Source organism: Cryptomeria japonica, chromosome 1, assembly GCF_030272615.1.
Source record: "Cryptomeria japonica chromosome 1, Sugi_1.0, whole genome shotgun sequence".
NCBI lineage: Eukaryota > Viridiplantae > Streptophyta > Pinopsida > Cupressales > Cupressaceae > Cryptomeria > Cryptomeria japonica.
This window is the reverse complement of record NC_081405.1, coordinates 348,476,294-348,491,981: the sequence shown is the minus strand read 5'-3', so window position 1 is coordinate 348,491,981 and position 15,688 is coordinate 348,476,294. Positions and strand designations below refer to the sequence as shown.

The 15,688-nt window shown below is 35.5% G+C and overlaps 1 protein-coding gene across 11 annotated transcripts in view; it reads right to left on the bottom strand.

Annotated features, from left to right (window-relative positions):
• Nucleotides 1-15,688, bottom strand: part of LOC131069149 (protein SHOOT GRAVITROPISM 6) — a 381,540-nt gene that overhangs the window by 44,404 nt on the left and 321,448 nt on the right. For 10 of the 11 annotated variants that reach the window (XM_058004498.2, XM_058004497.2, XM_058004501.2 and 7 more), the window contains 4 exons: nt 14,132-14,237; nt 1,828-1,941; nt 1,591-1,665; nt 99-197 (listed from right to left, as the gene is read on the bottom strand). In XM_058004498.2, the coding sequence (XP_057860481.2) occupies nt 99-197; nt 1,591-1,665; nt 1,828-1,941; nt 14,132-14,237 (394 nt within the window). The remainder of the gene's footprint in view (nt 1-98; nt 198-1,590; nt 1,666-1,827; nt 1,942-14,131; nt 14,238-15,688) is intronic. The other variant, XM_058004502.2, reaches the window with a different exon arrangement.

Here is a 15,688-nt window from a genome sequence, read left to right as displayed (position 1 = left end):
AAAATCATAAACATTCATGACTAAAGGAAATTCCTTTTGTAGTATTTGAACTTGCAATCTTCAGTTATGGAATACGAAAAAATGAAAGATATAGAGACCTGTTCTAAAAAAGCTTCACGTTGTGCACCAACTCCAAACTTGCTTAATGCCCCCATCGCTGAAAATGAAGCACACCTCATGTTTGAGTTGAGGCGTACCTGCTCAACAATATACGTGTGAGTAATGGGTGGCATATATACACTTCATAATGTGACAAATTAGAATAAAGTCAAACTTCACTTATGAAATCTCTGAAGGCATATCATAATATTAGCTATCTTGCACCTAATATCCTCTTTTTGGTGTGAAGACATAATTGACTACGAAATTGTTTCCATAACTGATAGCAAACAGTGTAAACAATCAAACTACAAAATCCATATCATAAAATTAGCTGTAAATATGTATATATTTATGATGTTTATATGTTTTCTTGTACAGACTCGCTACCCAAACAAATACATATCCTAACAATGAATATTACAAAATGCAAAAGTGGTCCTCACTATACTAAGTGAATCTAAACATGTTTGTGTGTCTAGATAGAAACATCTCCTAACAACCCAAATGGATAACTAACCACTACACAAATAGATACATCTCCTGACAATTGATATTATGCAAAGATAATAATGCAAAGGTGGTCCTTACCACGGTAAGTGAATCCAAACACTACTTAAATATAATGCCCACGATAGAAAGGAATGTGATTCTTTAGGACATCACTTCAATATGATTTGACTTGCAAATATGCATATGTCTTTGCTGGCCAAAAAAGGAATGTTCAAAGTTAATAGCTCAATATTTGTACCCAAAAATTAGGCAATTGAAACAAAAGATAATGGCCTAAGTTACCGGTTTGGGTTCGGGTTCGGGCTCGCGAACCCAATTCATGGGTTCAGGCAAATTTTTTTTTTACCGTTTGGGTTCATGGGTTGGCTTCATCCGTGTGTATATATATACATATATATTATACAATAATATTGAATATTAATATTATTTAATAAATTAATAATATTATATATTAATATACAATATAATATCTATTACATTATATTATATAATAATCTAATTAATGAATTAATTAAAAAAATTTTACTGAAAACTTTCACTGAGTCTATATATAATTTTTTATTCATTATATTTGGCGAACAGCGAATCCGACCCAGACCCAGGTGCAAACCCAAACTCGACATGGACCCAGGTGTGAATCCAAACCCGGGCGGACCTTGTCCGGGCACGGGGTACAAGAGTGCTGAACCCAGTAACTCAGATTATGGCACAAAAGAAAATTGGTGTAATTTGTTTTGTGCTTATCCTTAATATGAAAAACATGTTCTTTTAGTCAAGAATAAATTTTATGGGCCTATTAGTAAAACAGTGCAGTAAAAGATTGACATGATTGATTTTTTTCTAATTAGTTTATAAAAAGGTTCAAAATGATAATGGAAAAAATAAATTCAAATGAGATGCAACAACCAATGGTCCACCATGCTATGGTTGGAATAAAAACTCACAAAAATAGATTTATGTCTGAGAAAAGAATAGTACTTGAAGAGAGCGCAGTCGTACACACAAGTTAAGCAAAACTGGAGCTACTGCATCTTCATGTGCCAATTCCAGAACCTTTAAAAGAAATAAATTTATTAGTTATTAGCAAAATAACATATTATAGTACTCAATATTACAGCATTATAGCCAAAGTCTAATTCTAAGTAGTAGTTTACTGAGAACAAGACTTTCCAGAATAAGTGCTTGTTATGAATTGGGCAATCTGATGGTACTTACTGAGATCAATCCTTGCACTGCAGCATAAGCAACTTCTTCACCAGGGTCCTCTAATAAGGCAACTATGACACTAAGAACTTGTGAACTATACTGAATCATCACTGAACTGGGAATCTGCAAAATGGAAAAAGAGAGCTCACTGGAGAGAGAACTACTTTTAACTGTATCACATTATAACTACTTACCTACTGTATTGGTCATTATTCTTACCATGCATTAAAAAGATCCACTAATTTTCCAAATGCAAGTATATAATTCTAAATACACTTGCCCCATTTATATACTTCAGATTTACAATGTTATACTTACAAGCTCCGTCTGAATATGAAATTTATTAGGAGCATCAATCTAGCACCCCTTGTTCAACAAGCATGTACATAAACACAAGGCAATTTCCCTAAACACACATTTCATCTCTTGCTCACTAAAACAAAAATCAAATACTAATTCGGTGTCACATTTTTTAAGAATGTAATTGTCACAACTAGCAAAGCAAAGTTTCTTTTTGCTAAAGCCACTGAAAAGTATAAAATAGCTTTAAAAACAAGTAAAGTGAAAAAATAAATATAGTTTATTTCTCATTTTGAAATAGAAAGTGTTGAATTTTGAAGAAAAAAATGATGATAAATAATATTAATTTAATACTCAAATCATTATTTCAGAACTTTAATCCATTGGTCATGTAAAGGTTACTTTAATCATTCGTTAGAACCTATACAGGCAGGCACAAACTTAAAGAGGTCTACACATCAGTCCTTCAATGGGCAATGAGATTTTGGTTAGTATTTCATATAAGAAAGGCTTGTAAGTCATTTGGTCTTAGGGGCTAACTTCCTTACATTTGTATGGTGGGGCGATTCACTATATAGTTGGCTTCAATGCTTTTTGAAAGGTGACATGGCATCCCTATCTTCATGAGAGAATTTTCGAAGCAATATTTATATAGTTTGAATTCTTGAAAGTTCAATGCCGTCCCAAATTTAGGCCCTTGGTTCCTGTTGTGACGTATTCACACATCGCCCCATTGCAAATGGGGACCCTTTTTTGCTTTCTTGGTTGGTTGTCTTAGCTTGGTTATTGGTTGTCGTCGAGTCTTTTCTATTAACCTCTTATTTGTAGTTGCTCAGGTAAGGATGATACTCATGAGTTAAGAAGTATGCAGGTGAGATTGAGATCATCTAAGCCTCTTAACTTAGGTCAATTAGGGTTTGAAAAGAACATGAGGAATGTGAATGAAGGTTTGCCTCAACTATGTTGAAATATCAACACTTAGTGCAAATGAGCTTTTGGTGGTCAATTTCATAAAGAAGGTTTCAACAAAGGACGAAGTTTTGAATCGTGATTTGCCTTAAAAGATGAGATTGGACAAACTTAGTTTCAAAACTCTGACAAAGCTTTGGATGCAAATGAATTGCAAAGATCCCCTAATTAGCCGACTAAGGAGTGGATTGCAAAACTAGTCAAGTGGTTGATCAAGTGTTGACTTGCAATGGTGCCTCTAATATCCGACTTGATGTTGAGGTTCAAAGGGGTTTTCAAAAGCCGCCTTAGCCAATAAGTTGCAATGGTATCCTCAAATGCCGCCAAGATGTCAACTTGCAATGCTCCCTTAAAATTCCGACTTGGTGCTTGAGTTGCAAAGGTGTTCTCAAAAGCCGCCTTGATCAACAATTGCAAAGGTCTCTTGAAATACCGACTTGATGCTAATCTTGCAATGGTACCTCAATATGCCGCCCTAGATCAATGTTGCAATGGTCTTCCAAAAATCCGCCCTAGTTCAATGTTGCAAAGATCACTCAAATTTCCGCCATGAAGCAAATCCTGCAAAGGTCTTCCAAATTGCTGCCTTGACCATAACATGCAAAGGTAGCTCAAAATTCCGTCTGTGTTGATTTGCAAAGGTGAGTTTCAAAGTGCAAAGATATCTCCAAAAGCTGCCAAGTGAAGAAGACTTGCAAAGGTGTGTGCTAATGCCGATCCAAAATATGACTTGAAATGGTCCCAAAAATGCCGACTTGATGTCAACTTGCAATGCTCCATCAAAATGCCGCCACTAGCAAAACTTGCAAAGGTGAGACAAAAGGGCGCCTAAGATCAAAGATTGCAATGACCTCTCAAAAAGCCGCCTAAGGTGTGATTGCAAAGGTAAGTCAAAAAGCCACCTTCATGATGAACTTGCAATGCTATCTCTAAAAGCCGATCCAAGGTGTGATTGCAATGGTGCCCCAAAATGTCGCCACTACATCAAACTTGCAAAGACCCCTTAAAAAACCACCAAAGTTATAAAGATTAAAGATCAAAAAACAAGAGTAAAGTATGAAGTCGGCTCTCTTGAGGTGAGCGCTCATCATACAAAAGGCAAATTTAATTTTTTTTAAGAAAAAAAGGTGCAAGTCGTCCTAGGGGGATTTGAAATAAAGAGACACACCTATAAACCCCAACGCCTATATAAGAGAGTGGTGATTCTCATTCAAAGGCCTCATTCAAACCAAATAACAACAATCAGCTCTGCGATTCAGGGAGATCAGCGAACTCTATAGGGTGAATTTTCTGATTTATAGTATTAAGAAGGGCAAATTCTCTCTACATTAGAGTTTGTGCTAAGGAAGGAGACATCAATTTGAAGATCAACATTCAGATTTTCATCTTTGGAATCACAATTTTGAAGGCAAATTTGTCTATATCAGCGATTTCGACAGAAGGTTTGATCATTACATTGATCAAAGCACATTTGTAAGGGGCGAATTCCCCTATATTGGTGATTTTGATAGCAGATTTTGATTATTTCATTAATCAAAATTCATTCTCAAGCAAAGGCAATATAGAATTGAAGAGTTTTATTTTGACTTATTGAAAGATCCCAAATGGATCCTTTTGCTGTTGCTGCTGTAAATTCTTAATTAAACATACTATATTTTTGTAATTTTCTGGTGATCTTATAGAATAGACAGGAGTTGCAGAAAGGGATTGTTTCTTTTTGGGTTTTGATGTTATAAGTAAAGTAATTGATAAATAGCAACAACTGTGAAATAAAACAGTAAACAATGTTCATATGTAAGAACACTTAAGCAATCTGAAAATACTGCAAATCATACCAAGCAAATAACCTAGTTTTGTATTCAGCAAGAATCCATACATTTATTTGGAGCTGTTCTCAATTTGGATTGATGCCAGATGGAGGAATATTACTGGCAACGAACAAGGAAGACCAAATAAGCCGAATACAACCCTTCAAGCCATCAAACAAACAAGGCGTGGAAGCTGCTGCAAATCACATGCCAGCTGAAATAGACCAGCCACCTTGTTGAAACCCCCAATATGCACGCTGAATCTTCAGCCCAAGAAGATGTGTCTTCTACCTTTGACAATCTCTGTGCAATCCTAGATAAATCCATTGTCAACTCCTGCTGAGGGCTACGTCCCAGCAAGTTCAAACCTGGGGTTTACGTCCCAGACCAAAATCACTCTTCCAGAGCAATTCCCAAATTTGCAAGTTTCAAAATGATCAAAGATGCTATCAATTAGGTTTTCATCTCCTTATAACTCCTTTCCCTTTGCAAGTCGAACCCTAAAGAATAATAAAGCTTGCGCTTTATAATTAAACTAACGATTTTCCAATTATGGCGTCAAACTATAGAAAAATATCACTTTATTGCGAATAAATAGCTTCAAGCATCCAAAAAGACTCTGAGAGGTGAGAATCATGTAGCAAAGTTCAAGACCTTTCCAACGACCTATAACACATAGGCATATCAAACCAGATGAAGCCAAAAACCCCTTATTACTCCAAAATGGCTATATACATAGCCTTATTTTAATTTATTTAATCGCTAACTTAGGAAATATTTAAATATATTAAAATATTTCCATAGATCCAATAATAGCCCAAAATAACCAACCAAACATGAATTTGACTTCGTCACCTGTCTGTGACTGATGCCGGACAAGATGGGCCAACTAGCAGTCCCATCCCTAAAATCTAGGGATACTCCTAGAAACTAGGAAACACACCCAATCTTCTTGAAACTGAAACCATGGTATGGTCCAGTGGAATCTCAAATATGGAAACTGCCACAACCTCCTAAAAAGTAGGAACCTCTCTCCAAACACCTGTAACTGCTCAAAAGGATCCTTCTCTACTCCTTGGTCCCCCAGGTGTTCATTCAGTCAACTGCCAGTTCTCCCTAAAAAATAGGAATTGTCGTCTGAAGGACCAAAATGGCTCACACAGCCCCTGCAAAGCTCCATGACCCTCAGAATGAGTCCCCTAACCATGTCATTGACCTATGAGAACTCGAATGGTAGGTCAACCCCTGCTCATCTCATGTCACCTAGAAAAGGGGACATTACACTTATTAGCATTTTTAGTTCAATTTGGAGGCAGACAAGAAGCAAAACTTGGTGAAATCTTGTGCATCATCAAACCTCACAAGCGTAAAATCAGATATAAGGCATAAAGTTTGACTTCAAAAGGTGGAATGAAATCTCCAAAGCATATGACTTAGACCACAGAGCACTTCAAATCAGATATGGAAATGAAAGATAGAATCACCATCTCATCATCATTTGAGGATATACCAAATTGTAGGTTTGTGAAATCTATCCATATGTGTTTAATACCATCCTTGTTTATTTTGTAGGGACAACATCAAGAACAATTCAAAAGCACGGAAGAAGATAAGACATTGCAATGATGAAAAGACTTCAAACATATCAATCAAGATCAAAATGAAGAAGTCAAGACCTTGGAGCATGGAGGAGACAACTTATTTGACAAAGAAATGTTTTACAATCTTGAATTCCCTCCAGGAATCCAAGAATCAAAGTCAGTACATAGAGGAGTTAACCTGGACCAGGTGCACCATTAGTCAAGTGTATCATGAACAAGGGAGGATCAATCAAAGTCATCACACAGTCTACATCAAACATGATCAAGGAAGTAGTTAGTTTCAGAAGAGTTAATCAAAGTTCGCTTCACATTGAATACACTAGATAATGTTAAGTATCAAGAGAAATTGCTCAACATTCCTTCATGATGAATCAGAGTTGCAAATACAAATTGAGGTGGCATCCTCGTCACCATTCCAACAATGAGAAGTTCCACATCAACATGTCCTGATTCAATGAACCAAGCTCATCCATGGGGACACAAACTTCAATGTACCTACCTCCACTATCTATTGATCAACTGTTTTAAACAAGACATGTGTCCAAATGTTGTAATTATATCATTGGCTAAAAGGAGTTTGTTATAAAAAACCCTAATTAGGGTTTTCATCTTGTAATCTCAACCATTGATCTCAAATCGATCTGAGCCTTTGAATTGTAATGAGCTCTCTATATAAGGCTCAAACTTCTCATTTGTAAAGGTTAATAGATAGTGGATAGTTAATAGTGAATAGAGGTTGATAGCGAATAGTAGATAGTAGTTATAGTAGAATAGGAGGAGAAGGAAGAAATTGTTGCCAAGGTTGTAAATAAACTTCCTTTTCATTGAAGTTATGGTGGAATATGTTGTTTCTTTACAAGTGCATGGTTTCTTGTTGGATCTTCATGTTAGATGATGAATAATTAGATGAATGAAAGGAATTGTGTATGATTCACGGTGAAACTCCTAATCCATACCACTAGTAGTTTGTTGATTGCAAATTCACCTTGTGTGGTCAACTAGAAGACTTGAATGGGCTTAAGATCAATTGTTATTCAATCATTGATATGCATTCAATTAATGGTGTCTATGCTTGGTAACGATTTGAAAATCATCTAATTTCCTTAGAAGATTGCACTAAGCTTTGTGGAAATGTTGCTTTGCATGTCAAAGCAAGGCCTAGTCGAGTTTCACCGGAGATCGTCCATTGTTCCTACATTCCTAGACTTCCTCAACCCTTTCCCTTTTGCCCTTTTTTCAAACTCAAGCTAGTTTAAGGTAAAAAGTATCACAAGATTGCAACATCAAATGATCAAGTTCCAGCAATTCGAGCATTCAACAATTCAACGTAAGTCCCCTTGGATTCCAGCATAATCACATCAAACCATTGAGCATATCCACATGTTGTGACTCGACATACAAGAACCTTGGAGTTATCTCAAGTGATCCTTAGGCAAATCTTCAACATTTGAGAGACTTTGATCAAGAGAGGATACGATACTTTTGGGTATTTTATTCTGTGTTCACATGTGCATAAAAAACACATCAACAGTTCCCCCATTCCTAAAACCCATCCCTGTGTCCTCCTGTCAGGAAACTCCGTGGAACTATGCATTAAAGAGATCAAATAAAGCTGATATTTTCTCTCGAAATCATAGGATCTAGAACTCTAATAAAGAAGCTCCAGATCTGAACCTGTTTAATGTAACTCTCACTTCCCTAGCTCTGATACCACTGTTTGAAAATTCTTTGAAGTTTCACTTCTAACCGTTCCGTACAGAGAAACTTACAATCAAATATTAAATACACACACAGCTATGGAAATCAATTCTTTACAGCATAACTATTTAATACACTTGAAGTAGAATTAAATAACCCATGATCAGACCTGTAGCTGGACATGAAGAAATTGAATAACATAAAAATTAATCCCGATTTGTCTCATCCAAATAAAATAGTACAAAGGTGATTGATTTTATAGGTTTTACTTCCCCCCAAAATATCTAAAAAGGCATCGTAGACACCATTAAAACTGCAGTTGTACCTTTTAATTAGAGCAGCTACAATTCCAAAAAAAGCTACTCCCAAAGAAAAACTCCTAATCATAGACATCGAAACCAGCAACCAAATATACCTTACAACATAACTATTCAATACAGTTACAGAAGAATTAAACAACCCATGATGAGGCCTGTGGCTGAACATACAGCAGAAATTGAACACCATAAACAATAGTTCTGAATTGTCTGATCCAAATGAAATAGTACAAGGGTGATTGACGTAAGATTTTACTTTCCCTAAAAATAGCTAAAAATCCATGCTGGAAAACTGCATGTTGTCCCTTTCAATTAGAGAAGCTACAACTAAAAAAAAAGCTACTCCCAAAAAACAGTGACTAAAATTATTAAGAAAATCTCCTAATTAAATAGACAGTGAAACCAGCAACCAAGCTATAAATAATAACCTAAAATTAGCCTCTAATCATTAACTGAAAACTGATTAAAACCACTTATTTTAGACTCCTATAGATAGATAAAATAAGGCAGTCTAAATTTACTAAAAAACTCTTCTAAATTAAGACTTCTACTGCTGCACTATATCTGGTACTGACTATTCTATTTTTGGCTGACAATTGCATGATCGGCAGTATTTGACATCAGCGTTTTTCTACACAAAACAAATCAATGGTCAAACCATAATTACCAGACTAACTTACTAGCCAACGAGACTAATGTATCCCAGGTCAGGCAGGCCTAATTAGGGCCTGGCTGCCTGCAACAAAAATCTGACAATTTTTTAGCTAAGGTGGTCTGTGCAAGACTTGTGAGTCCCACTAGCAGGACTCACAGTAAAAAGAAACACCAAAAGAAAGAAATAAAAAAAAAGAAAGGAAATAAAGAAAAACAAATAACTAAAGGAAAAAAAAATGATTGTAAACACTAAAAGCTTCAGACAAAAACGTGAATACCAAAAGAAAACGACTGAAAAGCACAAAAAAAATATTAAAAAGACATCATAGAAAGCAGAAACAGGAAGACAGGAAAAAATAACAAGCAAATAGTGGACAATGGGTGCATTTGTAAATTTGGAGAAGCCTGCAGTGCATTTGGAACAACAAAAACTAAGAGTGAATTTGGAGTAGCAAAATTGAAGATTGGGTCTTCGAGCCAATTTGGAGCAACCAATGCTGGAGTTGATGTTTTACTGTTTACCTTTTGTTTTTGATGCCATGTCTATCCCAATTTATGAGTCTTTTTTTCTTGTTTTAAATAAAAATTAAGAAAAGAGTGCATAGAAAACCATGCGCTTCGTTAAAAAGAATTCTTGATATATCATGCTTTGCTCCTAATTGCCAAGTCCATGCTGGGTTTTTGTGCTGATTCAAAGTCCAAATCCAAAATCAGCATGATGTATTCGAGTCTGGTACGCTGGTAACTATGGATCAAAATATCAGTCAAAAACTATATTAACACATCATCATATTTGCTTTCCACCAACAGCATCTAAATCATCCCCTACTCAGTTAAAACCATATGCAGCAATGACAGTGTTATTCCAACTAGAAAAAGTGTATAGAATCTCCTTGGCAGCTGCACCATTCTGTTTGAATTAGTTGTAGTCAAGGTTACGCTGTAGGAAGTAGGATACGAGTTTAACATTTTTTATTTTTCTGTTATTGTTTAAGGTGAGTGGGGGTTAGGTAAGCCCAATGTCTTTGGCATTTTAGAAAACGATCATGCAAAGATCAAGACACAAGACTGGGGACATGGTGGGGGTTCCTACTATTTCCTTCAATTTAGTCTATTTACTGGGTTCTTGTGTTGAAGCCCAGAATCGGGTACTGGTCTGATCTGGGTCTTGGTGCAGTCCGGGTTCACATCTGGGTTCGTCCTGAGTGTGTCCCGAGCGCTTGGGATGCACTTGAGACAAATCCAGGTGCAAACTTGGGTGTACCCGGCAGCGTGGACACTAAAAAAAAGCCCCACCATCCCAAAAACACTTTTTAATGCCCCAAAATGCCATTCAAACCCTAATTTTGCCCATTTGACTGTCTTTTGACCTTCTATTTGTTCATTCACTCATTTCTTTCCTCCATACTTGCAAATTTCACCAATTTTTTCCTTCCAGGTTTCTTTTGAAGGTGGTTGCATTTTTCTTTGAAGGTGAAGGCTACAAAGGTGTGAGACACGCATCAAAGGATTAGGAATCGTTGGAGAAGGCAGATTTAACCATCAAAGGTGAGTGAATCCTCATCTCTTTCAAGTTTTCAAGTTTTTTTCAAGACTTTTCAAGTCTTTTTATTTTTATTTTTTTAAGAAGTTCTAGATATTTTTTTACACTTTGAATGCATAACAAGGGGTTATAACGCCGAATTATTTCCAATTTTTGTCAATAATGTTTGGAGTTTTCTAGTTTAGTTCATTATTCATACATAATGGCTGCAAGTGGAAGCTCTACCTCTAGTTCAGTTGCCCTGGCTCGAACTGAAGTGAGCCCTTTTAAAATTGATGACCGATTCGCCACTTTGGCATTATACAACAATGATCAAGAAAATGTCTAGTGTTGGGAGTTTTCTTTGGTGGTGTAACCACCATTGTGGCACAAAGCACACTAGCTTATACTATCGAGTGAAAGGTCAAATTTTGCAAACACTGACTCCAAACTAGGCCAACACTAAGATCAAACCCAAAACTGCAACTAAAACAAAAATGCCTCCAACAGAAATGAAAAAAATAAGTACAATGATGTGAATTGCTCTTGCACCCGAGAAGCTCCTGCATCAGATTATGTTTGTCTCGGGTATGAAAAGGTGCGAATGACCTTATTGGCAAAGGAGAACGCTTCCGTAGAGACACAATTGAGAGTCATCAAAGATATATGGCTGAAAATAGGTGTCCATTTTTGATGGATGGAAAGATGGCAAAAATAGGCCATTAACATTATAGTAGTATCCCTTAAAGGGGTGATATTTTTGAAAGCAGTGGATTGTGAGGGGCAAGTGAAAGGTGCAAGTTTCATTGCAAATATCCTCATAGAATCCATTGACATGGTGGGGCCTCAAAATGTTGTCCAAGTCATAGCAGACAATGCTAAAAATTGTAGGGCAGTTGGGTCTATAGTGGAGGCTACATATAGTCACATTTTTTGGACACCATGTGAAGTCCACTCACTCAATTTAATCATGCAAAATATTTGCACACAAATTGATTGGGTCAAACAAATTTACAGGAAGGGTGACGAGATTCAAATGTTTGTGACTAATCATCATATGTCACAAGCCATATTTAGGACCTTCTCCAAGTGGGAGTTGTTGAAGGTAATTTAAATTTTATTTTTTATAGTTAATATGTGATGTGTATTTTTTTATGCCATATCAGGTTGCCGAAACACGATTTGCATCTCACACACGTCTTAAGATGACTTGTGAAGGTGCGAGAGGCCTTGAGTGCTATGGTCATCAACACCTTATGGAGTGTATGGAAGCAATCAAACACACAAAGAGTCCAAAAAGTAAGAGCTTTAATCCTTGATGATGATTGGTGGGATCGTATGGAATATGTTTTAAATTTCATCAAGCCCACCATAAGCATGATTACGTATGATGATACTGATCAAACATGTTTGGGTGAAATTTATGATGGCATGGACTTTATGGTGGGGAAAATAAGAGCAATAATAGAGGCCAAGGAACAGGACCCAATAGAAACATTTTTCAAAATTGTGCAACAAATTGTTGTTGACTGTTGGAACAAGATGGCCACCCCCTTACATCTCTTAGCATTTGATTTGATGCCAAAGTTTTATAGTGCAGAGCTACTTGCATTGCCAAGGAGGGTGCCACCATATAGAGATGTGGAGGTTACTACTGGCTATAGGGAATGATGAAACTAGAAATATTGCCTTGAGGGAGTTTAGCCAATTCGTATCTTCAAAATATCATGATAGTATAGCTCTTCATGCTAGATATGGTATGTATGCTGATGAGTGGTGGTATGTTCATGGTCGAGGCTCCATTTTCTTGCAGTCTCTTGCAATTAAAATTCTCTCTCAAGTATGAATCTTTTTATTTTTTATTTTTATCGTATTCCATTTAATGCTATCATATTAAAATATTTTTATTTTAGAATTTATGTTTTAAGTTTTTAACTAAATGTTGTATGCGAACTCAACAGGTTGCAAGTTCTTCTTCAGCTTCATCCACTCAGTCAAGCACAATCGTTTGGGTGCAAAAAAAGAAAAGGATTTGGTCTACATCACTCAAACCTTCGTCTATTGTCACATAAGAAACCTGAGTATAATGCAGATGCAACAAGGAATTGGGATCTAGCTCCTGAGTGTGCTGATTTAGATGCTACATTGCATAGCTTGCCAAAGTCTCTATAGATGAGGCAGCTCTAGAACTTGACATAAACGTAGCTAGTGGGAGCAGCAATCTAATGGATTGTGGTTCAAATGACGTTAAAGTTGAACTAAATGATGACCTTAGGTTTGATGCTTTTGATGAAGATGAATATGGAGATTAAATATGGGCCATGGCTTGTAATTTGAATTTTCATCGTGTCATGACATTTTAAGATTTGAAAGTTGAATATTATGGTTTTTTCAAATTATGAATATGATATTATGATAATATGAATATTTATTGGCAATTATGGATTTATGTATGGGAAAGTTACATTGTATGGATTGTAATAATCATAATTTTGATGTATACACATATATATACAAAATATATATTATATGTGTGTGTGTGTGTACGTACCCATACCTGTACCCAAGGAAAAAAAATTGTTGTACCCATGAATCCGTACTCGTATCCGAATCGGTAACGTAGAATTTAGTTTAATTGAAAAGAAGCCTAGACATTGTCTTCAAATCATGTAGATTGCAGGTTTGGCATGGCTTTATCGCATGGTACATCTTTTAAGGGCTTACATTGGTGAGTATTGAGAATCCTCATCTTCCAAATGTCTTGTTTTATTAAAGAATTAAGGTTTAGCAAATAATAAATGTCTTGAAAGAGATAAACCTGTGCCCAATTAGCTGATAATCTTCTAAAGATGACATGAATTATAGGGATCAATACAATACAATGAAATGTAAGGCCGGGAAAAACTTCAATATTCCATTTTCTTGAAAAATTAATGATAAAATGACTACAATATTTAAAAGATATTTCATCTAATTGATACTCTAGTTCAGAAGAAATATTCACTATTAAGATTTATATCTATATGTAACAACCAGAGGTGGGATAGACTTTATGCTAGACTAGATAAACTTTTCTGTTAGGGAGTTACGTTATAAGTTTAATGCTAACAGAGTAGTTAAGTTCCCCACTTTACTTAATTTGATTGGTACCCACTCTGTTTTGAATGTGAAAACAGAGGAAAGCTAAATATAAAATTTAAAGCATCTAGAGTTAGACAAATACTTTTATCTTCAGCATAGAGCTTCTCATCAAAGTGATTCATCTTTGAATTTCGATGGTTTGTACAATTTTTATTCAGTTTCCTTCAATCTTTATATATAATGCCAAGTGAGAAAATGGTTATAATGAACAAATGTTTTTCTTGTTACAGGTCCAAAATTCCTTTTGATCTTAGGAGAAGGTAAATGTAATCATCATCAGAGAGGATAGAGCACATGTCGTACCTTCACCAGACCGCTCACACAAAGGCGCCTAACTGTTGGAGATTCATTGCCTATATATGAACTTAAAACTCCAACAAGTTGATCCAATAAAGAATCAGGTATCTCACTGCAAAATCCAAATATGGAAATAAACAATAAAATCTGGGTATTCTACCATCACTCAAATAAACATGTAAAGAAATTATGTATATACTCAAGATATTGAATATGATGTAAAGAAGTGCAAACAACATATATTGAATGAATAACCATGAATTTGTTGGCGATATCTTATTAAAAGTGAAGAGGCTGAACAAAATTAAAAAGTTATGGAAAATACATCTTATTTTTCCAATTCGGATAGAAAAATACTGTGATTCATCAAGATGCATCCTTCATTCAACCAAATGATCAATTTCTCACAACTCAATGAGGTTAGTCAAGTCTAATATTGTTCAAAATATTTTTGTAAAAATATTGCGATTATGGTTTTCTAATATTTTAAATCTGTCTTGTAAAAACCATTTGTTTATTATTATAGAAATAGTTAGAAATATAGTTCCTTTCAGCAGCTGATTACAAAGATAAACAAAAAGTCAAAACAGCAGACAAAAAACTCAAGAAGAGGCTGTCACAAAGATTTTCCCATCAGAAATCTTTCCGAATAGTACATCATATAACCAGATATACAAAAGATCAAAATAGAAAATAAAACAAGATAACAGATCGCAACATATAAGAGTATCATGCATCAGAAAGTGCCAACAACCATCAAGTACCACCACAGTTCTTCTCCACCTTGCCAATGAAAGACTTAACACGTTTACCCAAAGATTTGAATCTAAAATCAACACATTCCTGAAGAGATGAGTCAAGATACATTTTAATGGAACTGCTGGTAAGGGTGAATGTCTAAATCACTTTAAGTAGGAGGTCCAAAAATATTCTACACATCAGTAATATCCACAAAAACATCTTTTGGATTTCCATAAGAATCGCAAACATCATGAGCTCAAAACATAGAAGAGGGGACACCTCGACCAAGATCAGCAACAACAGGATAAACTTCATCATTGGAACAGACACGAACATTGTCAGCAACAGTAGTACAACTACAGATAGTATTATCATCCAAGCCAGCAGCAAATCCATATGAAAAACATTGAAGTCACTAGAATGTTGTGATGAGATATTAACCACAACAATATCTTTCAGAACTGGCCATCCATCCTTTCTGGTCATAAACTAAATCATCTGGAACCCTGTTCCATTAAACAGTATGAGAATCAACAATCGTACTGCCATTAATATAATGCTTGATATCATCTTTCTTCTTATGCACCTACATAGCAACAACATCGACAACCAAAGAAACTGTGGCTTTTTGGTAAAATCCAGCGAGAATGTGTTTACTTCCCTAAAAGACATCCTCATTTTTAGCGTTCCAAATAAACCAGAGAACATCTGAAGACATGACGAAACATAAGCTATTCAAAAATTTATCAAGAGAACACCGATTTTGCCATATAAATTATAAAACCAATTAAAACTAGGGTTAGAAAAGACAGAAGCCCAAGA